Genomic DNA, 20,680 nt, shown 5'->3' with positions numbered 1-20,680 from the left:
GTGAAAAGTTCCATCCAGTTAGTTTTTTTTTCTCTTAAGGAAAATGCATCTAGGACTTGCAATTCACTCTGCAGACTGTTAGCTATTACATTAATGCTTATGCTCCAAATCGCTGTACATCTTTTTTGGAAATGTCAACCTAAAATTCCTTCAGGCGATACTTAAACAGAAACCCAAGTAATTGAATTCCTCTAAAAACTGTTTCCCTCAAGCTGACTCATAACTTCAACTAGAAACCATAATGTGTTTAACTCTCACACTGACAGGCATTTTTGTTTTTTAAAAGATAGATATCTCCTGTTAGAAAGAGACTATCTATATGTTCTTTAATGAAAATGTAAAGAAAGCACTGCTCCTCATGATGAAAGGTGAAAATTTTCACTTTATCTTACCTTGGCACCAGGTAGCCCTTCAAGACCAGGTAAACCCATGACTCCTGGTTCACCCTGTAAGAGGAAAAACACACCGCCTGAAGAAGTCCCTCCTAATATGCCCTGAGAACTTCTACCTTCAACATTTTGTAACCAAGTATGTTTTAATTCCCCACCATTTTTAAGGTAACAGGTATTGTCATAAAGCTGTAGTTAAATGTATTAAAATCTATATGGCTAAAGAAGAAAATACAAAAGTTGCTGTATAAGCAACATGTCAATTTAACTCTGTATGAGCCAATATTTCTCACATTTTTCTCCCTTCTCCTAATTTTCTTAGTCAGGTATTTATGCCAGCTTCTATGCATCAATATAAAGATAATCCTAAGAGGACAACACAAGTGTCCTTTAGCACATGCAGATCCAAAAGAAAAAAAAGGCCTCATGTCACAATAAGACTTTCTTTTAGCTCTAAAAATAGAGACCCATTCCTTGTGCTTGAGCAAGTGATGGCCTTTATCTACCTCCTCTTACTCAAACTGCCATGGAGAAACGTCATTACCCAGGACAGAGGGGCAACCGGTGTCGACATAGACGGATTGTACAGGTAATTGTCACACATGTAGATTGTCATGAATAAAGTATTGTGGCTAAGGGAAGAGCGGGCCAGCCAGAGGATCAGCTGTGAGACGGATTGGGGCAATTCCAGCACAGCACTGGAGCCGTTCACACAATTTATTAAAATGTCAAATTAACATCCTGGTGAAAAATCACTTTGCAACAAAACAATAAAAAATGCAATTGGCCCCATGAGGGTATAGAATTCAAGCTGATGGCAAAAATGTCAAGTTGGTTCCATGTCTTTGTGGATTCAAAGCCATTGTTGTAGAGGGGCGCATTTAAAGTGCAGTAAGGGTTTGTGGGATTCTACTGGCAAGACAATATGGTACAAAGGTTTCATATTTGTTGGAGACAAAGTCTTTTTTTTTGCTGTGTGTTGTGGTTCTGCTGAGAGTGGTTAAGTGCTCAGGCTTGAGGCTGTATTGACTTATGTTGTACAGTGGAAACCACAGAGATAATGATAGAAAGCAACTGGCAGCTCTGACTTCTCCTTTTGTATGAGCTGCTTTCAAAATATATGCTCCAGAATGAAAAGCTTCAACTCACTGCTGGTCCTTCATCTCCTTTGAGACCCTTTACAGAGAGAAGAAAACAGAACAGATTACCCTCATGAATGTGACACTTACTACCATAAAAATAATAAATACAGTCTGAAATGGCATATGGCTACAAGTTATTGTTGTTAAAATTTATAGGAGTCATTAGTACTTTACTTATCTCACTGTGTCTCTAAATCATGCTAACACTGTAACTTTGTGTTATCATAGAGGCTTTACAAACTTGAACAGCATTTTTTCACATAAAAAAAGGAGCCACTGATAAATTGTGTGCCTACTCCCTTTTAACACTGATGAGGATGCTCTCTTATTGATTGCTCCAGAGGAGCCGTTGGGCTGTGATGGATGCAGTACAGGCCACAGCATCCTTAAGATTTAGCTATAGTTCATGTGCATTGTGCACTGGGGACAGCGCAGAGTCCGCTTTTTGTCACCTCCTTAAGTGCCCGTTTTGGTGGATGGATCCCTGCAGGGCCTGTGACTGAACGTCTCTCAGGACTGGACAAGATTACAAACTGTCTGATAAGCGCAAGCAGGAGGAACCGATAAGCAAATCGGGTCACTGTGCAGAGCAGCTGAACTTCTGCAGCCCATTTTGCATATCAATAATGTTGTGTGTCCTGGGGTGGATCAGAGGCACCTGTTTGAGAGTCAGGAAGCCTCTTGGCCTTTGCCAACCACCAGCTCTCAATGAGCATGATTGACTGTGATATAAGAGCCTCAGAAGCCAAGATAACATTGGAGGGCTGGTCAGGTTATTTGTTATTCAGCTCTCCCAGGCTCTGCAGCTCACATAGTATCAGCATGCCTGTTTGCTACCATTCCTCCACAGCATACTGTAAAGGATTTGCTTCAGGCACAACAACACTTACCGGAGCACCAGGAGCTCCAGGGGGTCCTAAAATAGCTCCACCACTCTGCAAAGACATTTCTTTATGTAATGACTACATATTTTACAATGTAGGTCAAACACATTTCCACAGCAAGAACAGAATCTTTTCTGCCAGTATGACTGAAGGCGTTATATCATTGAATTGAGCTGGAATCATATAAATGGTCTTTACCTGCAGCTTGTACAGACTGCTCATCCCATTGCCCTCCACCCCCTGAAACACAATCAAGAGCAAATCAGACATCTTTTTTCAGAGGCTGAGTTTTAGGCACAGTGTCCTCACAGAAAACTGTACAGTAAGTGTGGAGCAGCTATACACTACTAAGCCTTTAAAAGGAACATGAGGGGGATCAATAGCTCATTTGGTGATTACACAAAGAGGGTAAGAGAGTGAGAAAGAACAGAGCAGAAGAAAATAGGGAACAGTAGAGTTAATAATCCTTGAGCCAGTCCTAATTCAAAAAATGAGGGTGTCTCAGAAATACAAAGAGCAGAGTGATTAAAACAGATTTGGCTATGAGAACTAGACAATTCTGACATCTTGGGTAGTATTAGAACATAAAAGGGTGTTTTCCCCTGAAAGATTGGTAGAGGGCATCTATTGTAAATGAAAAAGAAGTCAAGGTTCTCATTTAGAAGTAAGCGAACGCCTGTGCCCTTTTCAGGCCACTGAGCCATCCCCTGTCCTCCCAGGCTGCAGGTTTATGAGACCAGGTTTTGTGTGTGTGTGTAGTGCGGATGCAGGGGGGGCACGGCAGGTTCAAGGGGACTGCCGATGAATTATAGATTTGCCTTTGGAAGTGCTTACTCACTCACCTTTTAAAGGGATGGAACATGATTCAATGCCAGTGAGCGGGTCGCCCCGATTTCATCTTGTTTGTACTTGTTTGTCAGTTATGCTTTTCTTGTTATATTAAATGCTGTGTGACTGGGCAAAACACAAGTGCTGAACAGATGGCCTTAAGTAACTACACATTTAACAGTAACAAAATACATTAAACTTGCAGGAGGTGACACAAAACCAGTGACACTGATAGAGGCTTATTATTGACAGGTAGATCTTGTTGAAGCATTAGAACCTTACAGGAGGTCCTGGAAGCCCTGGTCTGCCTGGAGGTCCTTCGTTTCCCTGCCAAACACAAACCAGAGGAATTCTTAAACATGTCTGTGAAAATGGAAATGTTTGATAGGCACAGCTCCACACTAATGTAATGCACTGGAATGGAACCTCATTTGCCTTCATGGAGAAAAGATTCTTTTAAAAGATATGCTTTCCTACACTTTGATGCATGTGGCAATAAGGAAACATTTTCAACATTTTGAATAATCTTTATCTTTGTTATCTTTTTTTTTTAAATCAGAATTTAGATTACTTTGCCTTTTCCATTTTACCAATTTGTCTTTAAGATGTACGATATGACAACATATACAGGAAAAACTGAATAACTAGAAAAACTGTTATTTATGTTCCTCATTGAGACCACAGGTTTATTTCAGACATTAAACCATGGTGCTCATCTATATCCGCACATATCTACAGATAAAATTAAATTAGGAAACAGAGTTTTAGTCCAATGCAAGAGGGATCCATCATTTATATAAATATATACAATCTGGGAACACATACACTAAATAAATTATATAGAAAAATGCTTAAACAATAAATTTTTTTTACCTTTTCTCCTTTTGCTCCTGGTTGGCCCACTGGACCTGGTCTTCCCATGAGCCCCTGCAAACAGAACAGCATTGTTCCAATGAAATATCATACTGGAAGTGCTCTTCTATTCTGCAATATGTAAAAGTATGATCACGCAAAGTAGAGAAAGAATAAGTATGTTATTCTGTCTTGCATCTTAGGGACCAAGTGCCATCATGTGAGGAATACTCCTGATCCTTGGTTAGCTTTAGTTTAGTTTTGCTAAAGAGTTGGTCAAAATGGTAAAATTTATCAGAAAAATTGAGTGATGGAGACAGAAAATAGAGAGGCTTGTACTGAGAGAATAAACTAACTGAACAGCCAAAGAACAAAAAAATAAAAAATAAAAAACAGATCGACACTGGACTGCATTACTAACCCTGATGAAAAACCTCCAATCATATTCCTGCAGATAGCAAACTTTGTGTTTGGATGAAATGAATGCACCATGAGTGAGTCTAAAATGAAGCTGACATGGTTTTGTGTGATGATACAGAAGATCTGCTAATGAGCAAGTCAAATCTGATTTAATGTAAAATCCAACCATATTAACAAGGTAAACATTTGATAGAACACAACACGTGCAAATAGTTGGTCATTTTACTTTACACCTTAAATTTGGATTACTTAAATTTTACATTTAAGTTAAGTGGGTGTTATATGTCAGTGGTTCCCAACCTGGGGTCTGGGAACAGGGTGGAGGAGGGGGTCCATAGTATTTTAGTATATGCATGAAGGGGGTCCCCACTGTTCTAGGGCACTATCCACCAATAAAGAATTGCTATACTCGAAACTTGTTAAACAACCTTATATTAGTGGATTGATATGATAACCATTTATTTTATTTTCAGTAACAATAGATGGAGTCTGTTGGAGATGAATACAGGAAACACATTTGGTGCTAATGGGATACTTATATCTTATAAACAAACATACAGTAATTATCTAAAATTCAATGTGCCACTACATTGTTTTCACAATTTTTATTATATCATATAACCAAATTTCTTAAAAAAAGAGTCTTATATTGTGTTTGTCTTGCAGCTAATGACTAGTAACGCAAGGCAAAGCAGTTTATTTTGGACAGCGGGTTTCATGTACAAGACAATTCAAAGTGGTTTACATAAAACATTAAAAGCATTGCAGCTGAGTGCACAAGCGTCAAAAGGTTAAAAACAAACTTAAAAAATAAATAAAAGAAATAAAATGAAAACAGAAAAGCTAAAATGTAAGAAATAAAAGAATGAATGCTGCCTCTCTATGTTTAGTTCTGACTCTGGGAACAGTAAGTAGACCTGATCCTGATGACCTGAGGGATCTGGTTGGTTTATAATGAACCAGAAGAACCGGAATGTATTTTGGCCCTAAACCATTCAGTGCTTTGTAAACAGCAGGAACACAGCCAAGGAAGATCGGATCTTCCTGTTTGAATGTAAAGATCTGAGGACTGAAGTTATGTGATCCACTTTCTTGGTCTTAGTGAGAACTCGAGCAGCAGCGTTCAGGACTAACTGCAGCTGTCTGATGGACTTTTCAAAGAGACCGGTGAGGACAGCATTACAGTCCAGTCTACTAAAGATAAATGCATGGACGGGTTTTTTCTAAATCCTGCTGATATATCAGTCCTTTAATCCTTGATATGTTCTTTAAGTGGTAATAGGCTGACTTCACAACTGTCTTAATGTGACTGCTAAAATTCAGGTCTGAGTCCATGGCTACTCCCAGGTTTCCGGCTTGGTTGTTGGTTTTTAAAGACGCACTACAAAACTTTTGCAGATTTTCTCAGTGACGCGTCCCTACCGACAACTAATTCGGCACCCATTTGCATCCTACCTGCACTGTGAGATACCTCCAGCCAGTAAAAGAAAGCCTTATCTTGACTCTTGTTTTATCTGTTACTCTGTACCCATCTCTCTTTCTTTTCCTCTCCCCCCCCCCTAATGTCTTTTTGTGTTTCGGTGCTGAATTAGTCATGGTGCGTTCAAAACAGTCGGTTTGTTTATATCCACTTTACAGCTCCAGAAATGCACATAATAATTACACTGTGCCATCAAACGAGTCTGGAAAGGTTAAAAAGTTACGTAATGTGTCTATATATATATATGTATATATACATATATATACATACACTACCGTTCAAAAGTTTGGGGTCACTTTGCCATGGGATTCAATAGGGAAGTGACCCCAAACTTTTGAACGGTAGTATATATGTATATATATATATATATATATATATATATATATATATATATATATATATATATATATATAATCTTTGTACCAGAAACTGTGTACTGACTAACGTTCGGTGTTGTTTGGAATTCAGAATGCAATTAAATATGTTAATTTTTTTAAACTCATAATTTCTTTTTATAATTAATTAATCGTAACTAACGCATTAAAGTCCCTCCCCTAGTATATATAAAATATCACACAAATAACAGATTACTTACCGGGGCTCCTGTACGTCCTGTCCCACCAGGAACTCCCAGTGCTCCTGGAGGCCCCTGAAGAAGATCATTCATTAAGAAAAGGGTTTTTTAGTACTAAATAAATGAATGAATGAATGAATGAATAAAATAAGGAATAACTACATTAGCACTTTCCTGCAATAATTCCTTTGTTATAAACCTTTTCAACCAATCAAACATCACACTAAAGAGAAAAAAATTAAAGCAGGTTTGCACATTGCCATGCAAAAAAATTCGGCCAATTTAGAGCCCTAACCCACTGTACACACCTGTTCAAGAGTACATGTTGAGAGTTACATGAACTGAGAAACTGACATCCAAATATGTTTTAGACAAGTTTGTAAAAACAACAATTACAGTCGGTACTTTTGGTATATTTTCATCTGCGCTGGGGAAGTGGACATCCGGCCGTGCTGAATACTACACAGCTCACTACACACAGTGGATTTGCTAGACTGAGGATTAAAGTATAATTTATTAGTTTAAGCCTGTTTTGGAATTAAATGAAATAAAATAAAAAAAATATTTTAGTAATCCCTGTTTTATCAATAAGAGATGAATTAAGAGCTCAAAGAAATTGTATACTGTAAAAAAAAGACTAATGAAATTTTTCTACTGGATTAATTTTTAGGATTGTGATTCTGTAAAGAATATTTTAGCATCCAGAAGCTGTAAAACATTTCATCCATTTATCATTAGCAGAACAGTGACAAGGGCAACATTTACACTACTCAAACATGTGATCATTTCCAGTAAATTTTGTTTAATGAATAGGCTTACGAGTTCTTATCTGTCAAACTAACGCACGGACATTTCCAGAACAGATATAATAAACCAAAAAAGGAAGGTGCAATGTTTTTGTTTTGTTAACATACTGGAGTCAAAGTTTAAAAGAGGTTTTTCTGGGGCTCCATTTTTCGACTACACAAGGTAAAAAAATACAATCAAAAAAGAAATATTTGTTAAGATTATCTTTGATATTCATACTTTTGATGGTATACTAACAAAATGATTTGTAAAACCCTTCAGAATAATACAGGGATAGAGAAAGAAAATTAGGGAATATGGGAAAATACCCTATATACAAATCTGCTTTGTCAAAGGAAGCTTTATGATATAAGGCTCCTTTGATGATCAGATTTTCTCCGTCTTATTTTATTTATTCATTTATTTATTTATTGTGAATAATAGTTTATTACTGAGTTCACATAACATTGCTGGACCTGACAGGATGGGACAAAAACAAAAGAATAAAGAGTGAACAGGAATGAAAAGGAGAATGGAGAAAAGAAAGAGGAGATACAGATGCACCACATAGAAAGCAATGGCTTTTCAGTCCAAACAGAAACGCCAGACATCCAGCTGCTACACCTGGGACCTGTACTACAAAGTGGGATTAACATAGCTGGGATTTCTCTCTGTCACCTGGGTTGACTTACCAAGACATCACAATCCTGATGAGTGGTACTACAAAGCTGGTTATTAACTCAGTAATTGAACTCAAGGTTTTCCAATCTTGATGAGTGCACGCTCACATAAAAGGGGTGATGTTTGCAGTATCTGACCAATCGCAAACATGAAGAAACCCTCCAGAGCAGCCAACTTTACCATGGAGAAGGAGACAATTGCACTTCAAAATATGAAGAATTCAAACACATCATCCAGACCAAAGGCAAAACTGTTGCGCAGCAACAGCTGGGAAGGAATGCTGGCAGAAAACTGCTGACTCTGTTAATTCATACATTTATGAGATTATATGATATTAATTAATCGGGAAACATAAGCGAACAGCCATTGCGGTGTAGTTGTGGTTCCATAAATTCATGGTTCTGCAGTTCTGCCATGACTGTGTGACCATGATTATTAACCTCATTACTGCAACCCGGGTGGAGCTAAACATACTTGGGAAAAAGAAGAGGTGCAAAAACAATACAAAATCACACTTTAAGGCGGTCAGTGATGGGGCTTTGTTTCTTCACACTGTTGTTGTATGGATGAAATCAATGGAATTGATTTGATATTGTTTGGAGTCCATCTGATGAAAATCGGCACATTTCGTATAGGAGGTCATCTTGGACATGAAAAGGATTGCATCTATCCCTAAAAACTCTTTCTCTCCTAAGCGATCCTTTCATGATCCGCACACCAATATTGACAGGATGTTCTGAGAATGGGCAAGCCATTATCCAAGAGATAAAAACTAAACAACAGTAGCTATTAGTACATGAACCCACAGGACAACACAGTGACTGTGTCAGCATGCAGAATATGATGAATGAACGGTGTTCAAAGATGAGTAATCGAACAAACGAGACCATTTGCTACCAAGTATGATGGCTTGTAAAAATCTCTTGACTTTGCTGGTGAAATGCAATGTAATGAATTTCAGCTCTTCTAAAGAGCACTTTGTTTTTAACTAACACACACAGGGAAAGTCAATGTTCTTTATAAAGCAACTCCTTTGCAAGGAACAGATAGAGTGCACATGCAGTTCTGTGGACATCTTTTGATAGCTTCTTATTAAGCAGAAAAGCTTCACCAAGAGGCCAAAATTACAATATATTTACATTCTTTTGAAAAACCTATTTCTCAATGTCACAGTGACTTCCAGACGGGCAGATAACCAGTGGATTAATTTGTTTGGATAATTTTTTTTTTTCCTTCACTAACCTCATCACCTTTATCTCCAGTCGGGCCTGGGAACCCTCGCTCTCCTTTTACTCCCTGCAGGGAAACAGAAGCAATGAGGGAAGCAAAAGTGAATGTTTTTCACCAGCCATGAAAAAAAGCCTTAAACTAAAGGCTGATGGGTGTAAACTTCAAAACGCTCTTCCAGCGCAGAACTTGAAATTGCCTAGCCTGTTTCACTGCAAGACTGTATCCATGGCAACAACTTCTGCAGAGAGCACCTAGTGTTCATAATAATAATATGAGTTGTAGAACAGCTGTTTAGGCTTCCAGCAATGATAAAAACGGAAACTTATAAAAGGCGTTTGTCAGTGTAAATCTACATTTACTAGATTAAATACATATTTTATTAACAACACCACAGAATGATGCCATTCATTACAGATTCTTGCCATTCAGAGAGACTAAATTATTCATTTCGTGGCAGTTGAATTAAATATGTTAAGTTATTTACTGGCTTTATTAATATGTGATATTCTTTTTCCTACCTTTGGGCCCTCCTTCCCAGGATTACCCATCGGACCTCTTACACCTGGATCCCCCTGTTTGGAATACAAATAACTAATGAGTATGGCTCTAAGCATGCACTCAGTGGAATGCAAAAGTTTAGGCTCCTCTGGTCTAGTACATCAGTACAAATACACAGGTTTCTGTTCCATGCCTGCTTGATGTTTTTTCTGTGAGACCAGGCTATCAATTTTTCAGTGACATTAAGAAGTGAGGAAATAGCCAGTTATTTTAATTTGTAGCATGCTGAGCAGATGCTTAGAGGAGCTCACAGCTGCTCATGTAGGGGCAACATTTGAGGAGTATTTACAAACCTTTGCAATTCACATTACATGTGAAAAATCAAGCTAACTATTGGTCTAAGTCCTTAGAAATAGCTGACAATTTTAGGGCCAAAACTTCCACATAACAAAAATATCACAATAATCTTGCTTGAAATGTTATATCTTTTGAAGGATTTTGATCGGGGTGCTTAAAATTTTGCATGAAATTCTATAGTCGTCCCAAGAGGATGCAGAGTGATTAAAAAGCTTGAATTAAATGTACCTTTTCTCCCACCAAGCCTTCTACTCCTTGCTCTCCAGGGGACCCCTTCTCTCCTTTCTGCCCAGGCAGCCCGGGGACTCTCGTCTGGCACAAACTGCAGGCGTTCTGCCAGAGGAGGCAAGGCAAGAAGCAAGAATCAGTGGCACAGATAAGATTTCATCAAGCTGAGCTGGCACACTGCTTTTTCACCCTTTATTATGTCACATCCCCTGGGTGGGAGACAAGACCTTAACTGACACAAAATGTTCCCTAAATGTCTGCTGAGCAGAAATAATGTGAACCCACCAAGAGTGCCTCCAAGAGTTTCTCTCATCCAAGCGAGAGGTGAACTTTGTCAAACTCAATGATTGTGACATTTAGGTGAGAATCCTAAATATAATTATCCCTGATTTAGATATAGGTACTTCCAAGAAGTTGGAAAAAAGTGGAAGGAAAAGGAATAAGTTCTGTGTGTTTGGTTCTTTCCTGCTGACGTCAAAAAGATGTTAGAAATGTTGAAATGCCACTTTCTAGCTCTGATGTCAGCTGTAAGCATTAGCTGACTGTAACAACACTTGAATTAAATAAGTAGACGCTGAAGAAAGGCGTAGCAAGAAATTATAAAACTACTGACACCTAGTTTTATGATGTATAATTAATCATGCGGAAGCATCGTATTGATTGTCAGTGCTGACATGTGTTCAGTGTTAAACTAGAAAAGCTTTAATTAAGCTAAGTGCTTTCCCGCAGGTAGCAGTGTGAGCTATGGAGACTAAGCTGCTTCATTCAGACAAATAAAAAATACATCACTATTTGTGCAGATTTTGACAGACTATACTCATTATCCAAAAAGCCACTTGAAGTCCATTTTAACACTATACTATCAAGAGATAAAAGCTGAAAAGGATTACACAAAAGACTTTGGCCTTGAAGTTTCACTGCACATTTTGCCTTTGTTCAGAAAAACTTAAAGGACCTTACGTATTTGTACCATGTGATAAAAAAGAAAAAAAAAATATCCGGGGTATAACACTGTAACGCACTGTTTCAAAGTGAGAATAAAAATATACAAGCTTTTAGTCTGACTACATAAAATATTTGGTAAGACTCAGCAGTGTTTAATGTTTCTGACTGGGAAAGAATTGGCATAGCAGTGTTAGTCAAAGCTATAGTTACAAACCATAATATTAAGTGCCAAATTATATAGCTAAATTTAAATTTATACATGAACAGTACTGTGTAAAATAAGTGAAGCATCCCTTATTCTTTATATATTGTGATGAAAATGGATGCAATGATTTATTGAAATGTGTAAATTTAACTGGAAACAGCGTATAAAGCAAAAATATCATTTTTATAGTTGTAACAAGTGTAAGAATCAAGTTTTGATATGACTATCTTTTTCTTCAATACACTCTTAAAAATGCTTTTCATTTTTTTGTAATATATTTCAGAAATACTTCTCCAGGCTTGTTGAAGCACATTTCAAAGCCCTTTGTTGTTGTTTTCTGTCCAAATGACCCTACAGTGCTTCAATAATGTTAAGGTCTAGGCTCTGGGAAGGATTAATCGCTCCATAAGACCTGTTGTCAGTGATTTTCAGACCTGCTATTTTGCATAATTCAGGCTCTTCCTCTTGTTTTCCCTTCCTTAATAAAGGAAGCCACTTTTCCATAGAGACCATTTCTGAAGATACTTCAGTGAACAGTTGATCAACTGAAGGTCCAGATGCATCTCTCAGGCTCTGTGTCAGGCCTTTGCTGAATTAATCCAATTTCAGATACTGTAGCTGTAGATAGTTTGTAAGGTCTTCCACTTATTTTTCCTGCACTTGTCCTGCTTCCTCCATTTCTTAAAGGACACACTGCCTCCCATGCTGAGATACGCTGATTTTGAGGGTAGTCAGTCTTTTGGGAATCACATTGTTCGTGCAAAAATATTTTTTACATTTGTTAAACTGTTATCTTTGGTGTTTTCTGTTGATGCAACTAAAGAAAAGAAAACAAATTATGTGTCTTTGCTGCGGGCTGTTTGTAGCAGTGACTAATGATATAATTAGTCTGTTACATGTAGTCACAAGACTGGTTCATCCATTGAATTCCTTTTTTTAATCGTTGAATAAATCAAAGGTTAGTGTTAAGTGGCTTAACAAAGAAACAGTTTCTGGGTATTTTTGCACTGATGTTATTAAAATAAAAAGAGGTAATCTTAACACATTTTCTAAATGGAATTTTTAGTTACTGCAACTACATCAAAACTAGCAGAGAACCAAACAAGGAAATAGACATTCCTCATCTATACTACACACGTTGACTTCTGTATACTTCAGTTAGCACCACCTCAAGAAGTCAGATGGTATCAAATTCATAATGACGGCATTTAAAGTTTAAGTTTTTAAAACTTTGTGTCAACAATTCTTATTGCATGAGCTACATGAAAATGTCTGTGTCACTCTTCGTATGGTGGGAGGAAAACTGTCACCATCATTTCTGCAAAACAATAAATACAGCATGGTTACATTAACGTATTTTAAGCTTTATTTGGACAGCGTCAGTGGTGTGTTATTTCATTTTAACTGTATATTCCATTATGCTTGCTGAGAGGCTTTATTAACACGTTGTCACCTTGAATGAGCCATTCTGGATTTTTTTTGTTAATGATTTGCTCTAAGATGCAGCACTTCTTCTAGTCATCCTGATGGAGGCACTCGTGGGCTTTGACTACATTATATCTCTTAACTGATATTCTCCCTGTATTAGAATAAAGTGTTTCAAATCAAAAAACGCTGAGCGCTTTTAATATCAGCCCTGAAACCTTTTTGTCTGTCGATCTTTGTGAAAAGCTGTAATTATTGTGAACTATGAGGATGAAGTACCTTAAGCAAAGCCCCCATGTCTCTTACGATAGGCAGGGCAGTCTGTCAGAAAGAGAAGAGAGAGTGTTGATTCCAGAGATGATCTTTACTGTTTTTTAATATGCTGAAGTTGTTAGTGCATCTGTATCCTGTATATTGCTAAAACATCACTGGGAGCATAAGACCATACACTTGGAAAGTGATTCATACCTAACACACATTTCTGTAGCTGTTATATTTCCAGTTTTTATCTGCAATGCTTAAATAGTATTTTATGGAAGACATGAGCCACACCTCCTCAAAATATTGGTTTTCTCTTGTTCTCTCAAGCAAGGGAAAGAAAGCTTTTTTTCCCAAATCACAAAAAAAAACAAAAACAAAAAAAAACAGATTATAAACATGAATTGTATGTTTAAAGCACAAATATAAATATGCTAAAATGCCACATTTACAAGGTTTGATGAAGAAGCAGCAGCAACACCCATATGCTACAGCTATCAGAACTATAGCAAATGTTGCTCATGTGAAACGCACAAAGAGACAAGAAAGACATGAAAGCATGTGCTAACAACAGGGTGCTGCCAATTTGTGGTAAGCTGCAGCATTTTTCTGAAAGTGATGTTGGTTAGTGAACAGTAGGACTGGCTTCTAATTATCCTAAAACTGGAGCTGCACTCTGAATATTGACGTTGAATGTAAGGAGATCTCTGCAGGCCTCATTACTGATCACTAATGTTGAACTGCACAAAGCAAAAAATAAAATTTTCTTTCTTACTGGTTCACCTGGAGGTCCAGCAGGGCCTGGCGGGCCTGGCCTCCCTGGGGAGCCCTTTAATGGAGACAAAGAATAACAATTAACAGCCCTCCTGCTTGTAAAATCATGAGTACATTTAAGGCTATAACTTTTCACGCTCTTCTCAGTTGGTGGGTATTTGTGTCCAGGATTGTACTTGTACATCCACAGTGGGAATCTAACATTTATGCTCCCAGCCATCTTTTATCTATAAATCTGTGAGGGACAATGAGAGTGAAAGCAAAGACTGAGTTCACTCACTTCTCTTCCTGGAGACCCAGGAGGTCCAAATAAACCTGGTGGTCCAGGGGAGCCCTGATGAGTGAAACATCTCATGGTAAACAATCAGCTAATTGTTAGTTTGTACTGTAAAAAAAACTGACAAAATGATGACTACAAGACCATGAGCAAAAACTCCAGTGGTGTGAATCTTCCACAGACCTCAATTCCTGGCTTCCCTGGAGGTCCCACAGGGCCCTACAAACACATCGCACATCTTGTTAACACCATCTGCCCTCTAGCACCCGGATCCAATAAAGGAATTGTGGTAGACACCTTTTGCTCTATTGATTCTCTGTCTCCAAGTATCCTGTATTTCAAAAATGAATGCAGACTCACTCACAGTCAAATCTGTGAGGTTCAAAGTACAGTGGTGGAGAGCATTTATGATGAAGACAGAGTGCAATGCACCTGCAGCTCACAGTAATATCCAGAAACTTCACCCAAAGGTGTGTTTTAATTAGTATATATCACAAATACTAAAATGGTTTAGAAGTTAAAATTTAATAATGACAGAGGGAAACACAGAGCGATCAATAAAACATACTCACAATGATACTCTCCCCAGGTTCGCCTTTTTCACCGTGATCTCCTGGCAATCCTGGCACACCTCTCTCGCCCTGACACAAACACAAGGGGCGGTGAATCCGGAGGAGGAGAGATCTGCTACACATTACGGTCATTAAACTTTCAAACCCTGCCAGAGCCCTTTTCTTTTTACCTTTTGTATTAAATGCCTTAAAGGGAAAGAAACGCACCCACCATGAAAGCCAGCATCAGGCACATTTTTGTAGCCTATTGCATTTAAATTTACAAGCATCACATCCTCACAAAGCAACAAGTCTCATTCAGGTGTGTGAAAGAAAAATCTAACATATTATAAGTAAGGTTATTTTAGTTATCTGAAAGATATAACCTTAAGTATACTTGTCATTCCACAACGCTCATATGAAAGAATAACACGTTTCATAAAATCTTTTTTTTTTATGATTTTGAAAAAGCAAACCTTTAAATTACACCTTCTAATTTTTACTATTTAAAATCAATTTGTCAGATTTATTTCTAGTGGTTTCAACTGGAGTCTATGTCATCTGACATCTAAAGTCTGGTTCTGTTAGTTAAAAAAATTGTTTGGTGTCATCATGTCAAGGTTCTGCAGAGCTCTCTGAGGTTTTCAGAAAAAATAGCAAGTTTATTTGTAACGACAGGGTGATTCAAAGAGCTTTACAAGGACACTCAAACATCATCATAGCAGAAAATAAGAAGCTTAATTTACAATTAACAAAAGATAAATTAAGAACAGATAAATACACTACATGAGGCTGCCTTTTCATAAGATTTTCAAATTATTTAAAATATTCAAGTGGTATAAATTTCAATTGACTACCAGATTATCCTCCAAATTGCCATGATTTGCATGTAACTAACTGCTGTGTCAAAGTTTATGTGTCTACAACCCGAGACAGACTTTATTAATTCAGCCTACATGGAGGGGTCTTTAATGTTTAAAAAATATAAAGTAAAAAGAAAAACTAACATTTACCAGTAAATACAAAGACAAAGTGCAGGGCATTTTAAATAAATTTATGGGCTATTTAATTCTAGCCACAATAACAGTGGACATCAGAGGTTTGGTCACCATTTGGGAGAAAGAGTTCATGTTTTCCTTCTTTTTGGTCCAATTTTTATCATCTTCTTATGACACCTTCATCTGTCTAGGTCTTTTCCTCTACCCCTGCTTATCTCAGACTTCTGTCTGGTTTCAGGGGAGAGGATTTGATGAGATATGAGTCAGACTGAAGAGACAAGCAGACGGTGTTCTGACACGACTAAAGACCCTTTGTAAGAACATTATTTTTATTTTTTAGCATTAGAGATGCTAAGGTACAGTCAATGTAGAAATGTGTAGAAGGTGCAGAAATTGTATTTTAATTTATTTTTTGCTAAATTTAGTTATTAATGTTTTATTTTATTTTATTTCTGGGCTTATTGAAAATACTTACAATACTTACTGTATATAAAGTCATCAGTGCTCATGTGAAACAATAACCAGATGGCATTTTGTTTTATATTAAGAGCTGATATTTTTGAACGAACAGATCTCAGACAAATTTATTTAAATTTCTCCAGCATTCATGTGAACTGAAGTAACATCCTGGACATTCTGTATCTTGGTTTGTTGAACTACAATAGCACATGTAGCTTCTCCAAACAGCTTACTTACAGCTGATAAAAAGGATACTGATTTCCTTTAAATGTTTTATTTGTCTTTGTGAGTTTGTTTATTCTTGCTTTTTTGTTTTGTGGTGGTATGGGAACTATGTCTAGTAATTTTGAACCTCATACCATATGTAAAAATGATGTGGTGCCTAAGGGACTGGGCAGCTAGCAGGGATTGATCTCACTGTGATTTCTGTCATATTAAAAGGTGTTTGAGGACTGTGAAGCCATCTGTTTGAAAGCTAAAGTTGAACTGGAAGTTGACCTTTTAACAAGGTAATGATCCCCAGTTCACTCATAAAATCCCCCCAGGGGTACTTCAAAAAGGCTAAATTAAGAGTGATGGAATAGCCTACACCAGAAAAAAAATACAAAGAATCCTGCATGGATTGAAAATCTCAGCAAGCCAATGTCAGACACTAGTGCATGATTATGCAAATTGCTTATAAGAGGTTATTTATGCTATAACCTGGCTTCCACAGCTTCTGTATATTTTAACTGAAGAATAATACATTCAGTGCAATACACTGAATTCAATAATCCTTTAAGTGTTTTTTAATATGCTGCTTTTATCTGTAGGTAAGTTTTTAAAAGGATGAAACATGTGCTTGTCCAGGTATGTCAGAAAATTCATCCATTTTCATGGGATGTACTTTGTTTTCCACATGACTGCATCTCTACAGTATATATAATATAATAAGTATATAAAATATCAGCCAAAAGTAGTGACAAGGCTAAAAGTAAGTGGATAAATTGTTGCATTCAATTGAATGGGTCTCATTCACCAAAAATTTCTTTCAAAAATCTTCTTAAAGATCCTATATTATGCAAAATGCCCTTTCTAAAAATTTTCTAACAGTCATATGTGTCCTCATAGCCTTAAATGACATAAAAGCAGGTAATTAATTGCTCCTGAACTTGGACAGCAGCCTGCAGTCTGGTCCCATGACCATCAGGACACACATTCTTCTGGTGTCGTGGCTAAAGGGGGATGAGGTACACCATTGTGTATATTTTACTTACATAGCCCACTGTACCTTCTACAGCAAGTAAAGCAAACTACCACCTCCTATAGCATCTTTTTAAAATGTGGCCACTAATGAAACTAGAGGTACCTCTGATGAAATTAATTTGTTATCTCCAATATCTTAGTATTTATTTTGAAATAAAATAAATAAATTGTAATAAATTAAACAGCAGAAGACAACACAAACACTGATTTGTCATGTCAGCTTTTAAATGTTCGTAAACGTACTCTCAAGTGTTCGTTGAGTTTTTTCTTAGCTCAGAACAAATCTAAAAAAATTGAGATTTTTGTGATTGCTAAAATCTTAATGAAAAGATAGTGAGTAGGACATAAGAACACATTTTTTTTGGAAGAACTGTTGGTGAATGAGGCCCAATGTATTCTGATTATTATTGTTCAAGAGAAAAGTTAATGACTAACTACTCCCACACATTAAATTTTAAATATTTTATAAATATGATGAATATATTTAAACTATTGCTGTATCTTATCATATTTATTACATATTACAGCAACAGTATTGAAAATATTTATTAAAAATATTAACTTAATTATGCATGTCTATGGGACATTAGACATTAGATTACATTGCGTAAATTTTCAACTGTACTAACAAACCCTGTAATTTAAAGTTATTCTAACAATGATTATAAATCACATACATATATGAACTCATACACAGTTAATTTCCTCTTAATTCCAATAAATGAACTGATCTTCTTCTCCATTTATTTTGTTTACAACCACCTACTTTCCAAAGACAGAACATATCCCAGAAATGTTGATGTTTTCTGAAACACAAAAAACCTAAAAGCATAATTTGCTAATTTTATTGCTTTTTTTTTATAAAGCAAACAAACAAACAAATACAAAGAAAATGTTTTTAGTGTCTTTACTGACCAGCTTTTGATTTAACTTTTATAAAATTCCAGCTAAGATCACTTTCTCCCCAGCAGCTCTCATTTCCTGATGTTAAGAATTCCCACCTCCATCTGGTACCCATGGGGCCCTGCTATAGGAATTCCCTGCCTTCATATCTCAGCTCATCCATGGAGTGTCTCCGAGGTCCTCTCCCTACCTTCATCAATGCCTGACTCAGCATGACACCCCATCAGTCTAATTGTCAAAGATGTTCTAATTTGGTATATAAATAAATTTAGTCGCTCCCTTCCAACTCATCTGTCCTTTATGAAATTTGCTTAGGAAAGCTGCACATATCTAGAATTTGATGCCATGAAACGCATCAAAATAACGTAAGAATGGCAACGAAAGAAAGGCAGGAAAATTTAGAACACACCAGACAGACAGAAAGAAAGGATTTATGTAGTCAGATTCCACATTTCAGCTGCTTTTGATTAAAAACATGTCGCATTCTACATGTACTACCATCAAGGCAGTGTCCTTCTCAGGAGGTAAGTGGTTATTTCAGCAGGACAATAGCAGACCATGTTCCACATGACTTACAACAGTAAGACTTCTTAGACACAGAGCGAGTGTGACTACTGTCCAGATCTGCCTCCTAACTCTTACTTATTATGACGAGGAGAATCAGGCAAAGATGATCACAGATTGTTAAGCAGCTGAACCGACACAGATTCCGCTCATGAAACTCAGATGCCAAAATAATTAAAATATTAAGGAATGACGGTACACAAGAAACATGCATCTTCCCCAACTTTTTTTGAGTATTAAACTAACATCTAGACATGTTTATATTTTCTGACCACATTAAAACTGGAAATAACCACAAAAAATTGAACTTCTGGTAAATAAAGGTTCACATGACAGATTTTAATTTTTGTTGCATTTTAGAAACTTGAAGTTTGGAAGCAGAGTCTGGTTTTAAGCAACACTAGAAAACTGCAGTGATTCCCTGGATCCAAATATATAATTATGGAAATGTAGATGAGTGTTTCCACACTTGGACTGTCACTTTGGTGAAAGTTCTGTGTGGACACATAAAAGAATTCAAATGTTTGACTATAAACAAGTCACAAATACTAATTAAAAAAAAATAATCAAAAGCGTAAATATTACTGTAGGCTAACATGATCTACTTTTACATAATGACTAGTGACGAAAATATAATATAGATCAGTGCAAATGAATGCATTAGAATTAAGCATGCAGTGCTAATGAGTGGTTTTAATTTTGTTTGCCACAGTGGTTCATGTTTAATCACCACAACTACTCTTACCTTAGGTCCACGGGACCCTCGAGTTAGAGACGTCCCATCACTCTACAAAACAACAAAAAGAGACAGAATAGAAAGTCACTGCACATTCATGAGCAATTCACAGTGACATATTTGATGCAGCTTCTAAAATGTTTTGTAATTAAAACAGGACTCGGGAAAGTGTACAAGATCTTCAAATCACAGCATGAAGTGAACAAGGTGATGTATTATGAGTTCATGTTCAGTATGGTTTTATTAGCTTCAATGTGAAGAGGCACAGCGATAATGCCATACCACATAGAACAAAACCTTGATTGGAGCTGAGGCTAGGGTAAGCATTATTTACTGTGCAATCCAGATGAGACATTGATTTCTGTGGTCAGCATGTATTAGTGTTACAAGTCCTACATTGCACAATGTAAATTAGATGTGCAGAAGTTGGATTTGGACTAACACAGCAATTCTGCAGCACTGGAAGGAAATGTACCAGTTCAGTCAAACATAAAACAGGAAAGTTTGCAAAGTGCAGAGTTTTTGGTTTTTTTGAGACAAATGCAGTACAATGATTGCATTTTGTTGGAAAAAAAAATAAATCCAACAGTTTTGCATTTGCACCATAAAATAAAATATCTGTCATTATGTAAATATCTTGTATGCCATATGAGAGAAGTGGTTGCTAATCTTTGGAAATCCTGACACAAGGAAAAAAGTAAGCTCATAATTTTTCATTTGAATTAAGTAACATTAATTTAGATTTTACTGCTCATTTTCCTTAAATGTTAAGAATCAGTTTTCCTTCCACTGCCTCCTTACAGGAACATTTGTGAAAGTGCTACAGGGGAAAGCTATTTTTTTCTCAAGTTTGTTTACTTATTATACATAAGAAAAGTTAAATTATGTCAACCCACAGATATAATTATCTTTTCTAATCCTTTTCCAATTTTCTAAGTGCTGTAAAGTCTTAAAGAGGGTTAAATATTCCTGCAATTTTTCTCTCATTACC

General features: G+C 36.7%; 1 protein-coding gene across 1 annotated transcript in view; it reads right to left on the bottom strand.

Annotated features, from left to right (window-relative positions):
• Nucleotides 1–20,680, bottom strand: part of LOC121655555 (collagen alpha-1(XIX) chain) — a 116,697-nt gene that overhangs the window by 15,917 nt on the left and 80,100 nt on the right. Inside the window, exons 27-42 of the mRNA XM_042010300.1 lie at nt 19,699–19,740; nt 14,806–14,874; nt 14,417–14,452; nt 14,237–14,290; nt 13,958–14,011; nt 13,204–13,245; nt 10,350–10,454; nt 9,785–9,838; nt 9,279–9,332; nt 6,591–6,644; nt 4,117–4,170; nt 3,526–3,570; nt 2,614–2,655; nt 2,422–2,466; nt 1,539–1,565; nt 393–446 (exon numbers count right to left, since the gene is read on the bottom strand). Coding sequence (XP_041866234.1) covers nt 393–446; nt 1,539–1,565; nt 2,422–2,466; nt 2,614–2,655; nt 3,526–3,570; nt 4,117–4,170; nt 6,591–6,644; nt 9,279–9,332; nt 9,785–9,838; nt 10,350–10,454; nt 13,204–13,245; nt 13,958–14,011; nt 14,237–14,290; nt 14,417–14,452; nt 14,806–14,874; nt 19,699–19,740 — 831 coding nt within the window. The remainder of the gene's footprint in view (nt 1–392; nt 447–1,538; nt 1,566–2,421; nt 2,467–2,613; nt 2,656–3,525; nt 3,571–4,116; nt 4,171–6,590; nt 6,645–9,278; nt 9,333–9,784; nt 9,839–10,349; nt 10,455–13,203; nt 13,246–13,957; nt 14,012–14,236; nt 14,291–14,416; nt 14,453–14,805; nt 14,875–19,698; nt 19,741–20,680) is intronic.

Source organism: Melanotaenia boesemani, chromosome 16 (genome assembly GCF_017639745.1).
Source record: "Melanotaenia boesemani isolate fMelBoe1 chromosome 16, fMelBoe1.pri, whole genome shotgun sequence".
Lineage (NCBI taxonomy): Eukaryota > Metazoa > Chordata > Actinopteri > Atheriniformes > Melanotaeniidae > Melanotaenia > Melanotaenia boesemani.
This window is presented reverse-complemented; position numbering and strand designations above follow the sequence as displayed.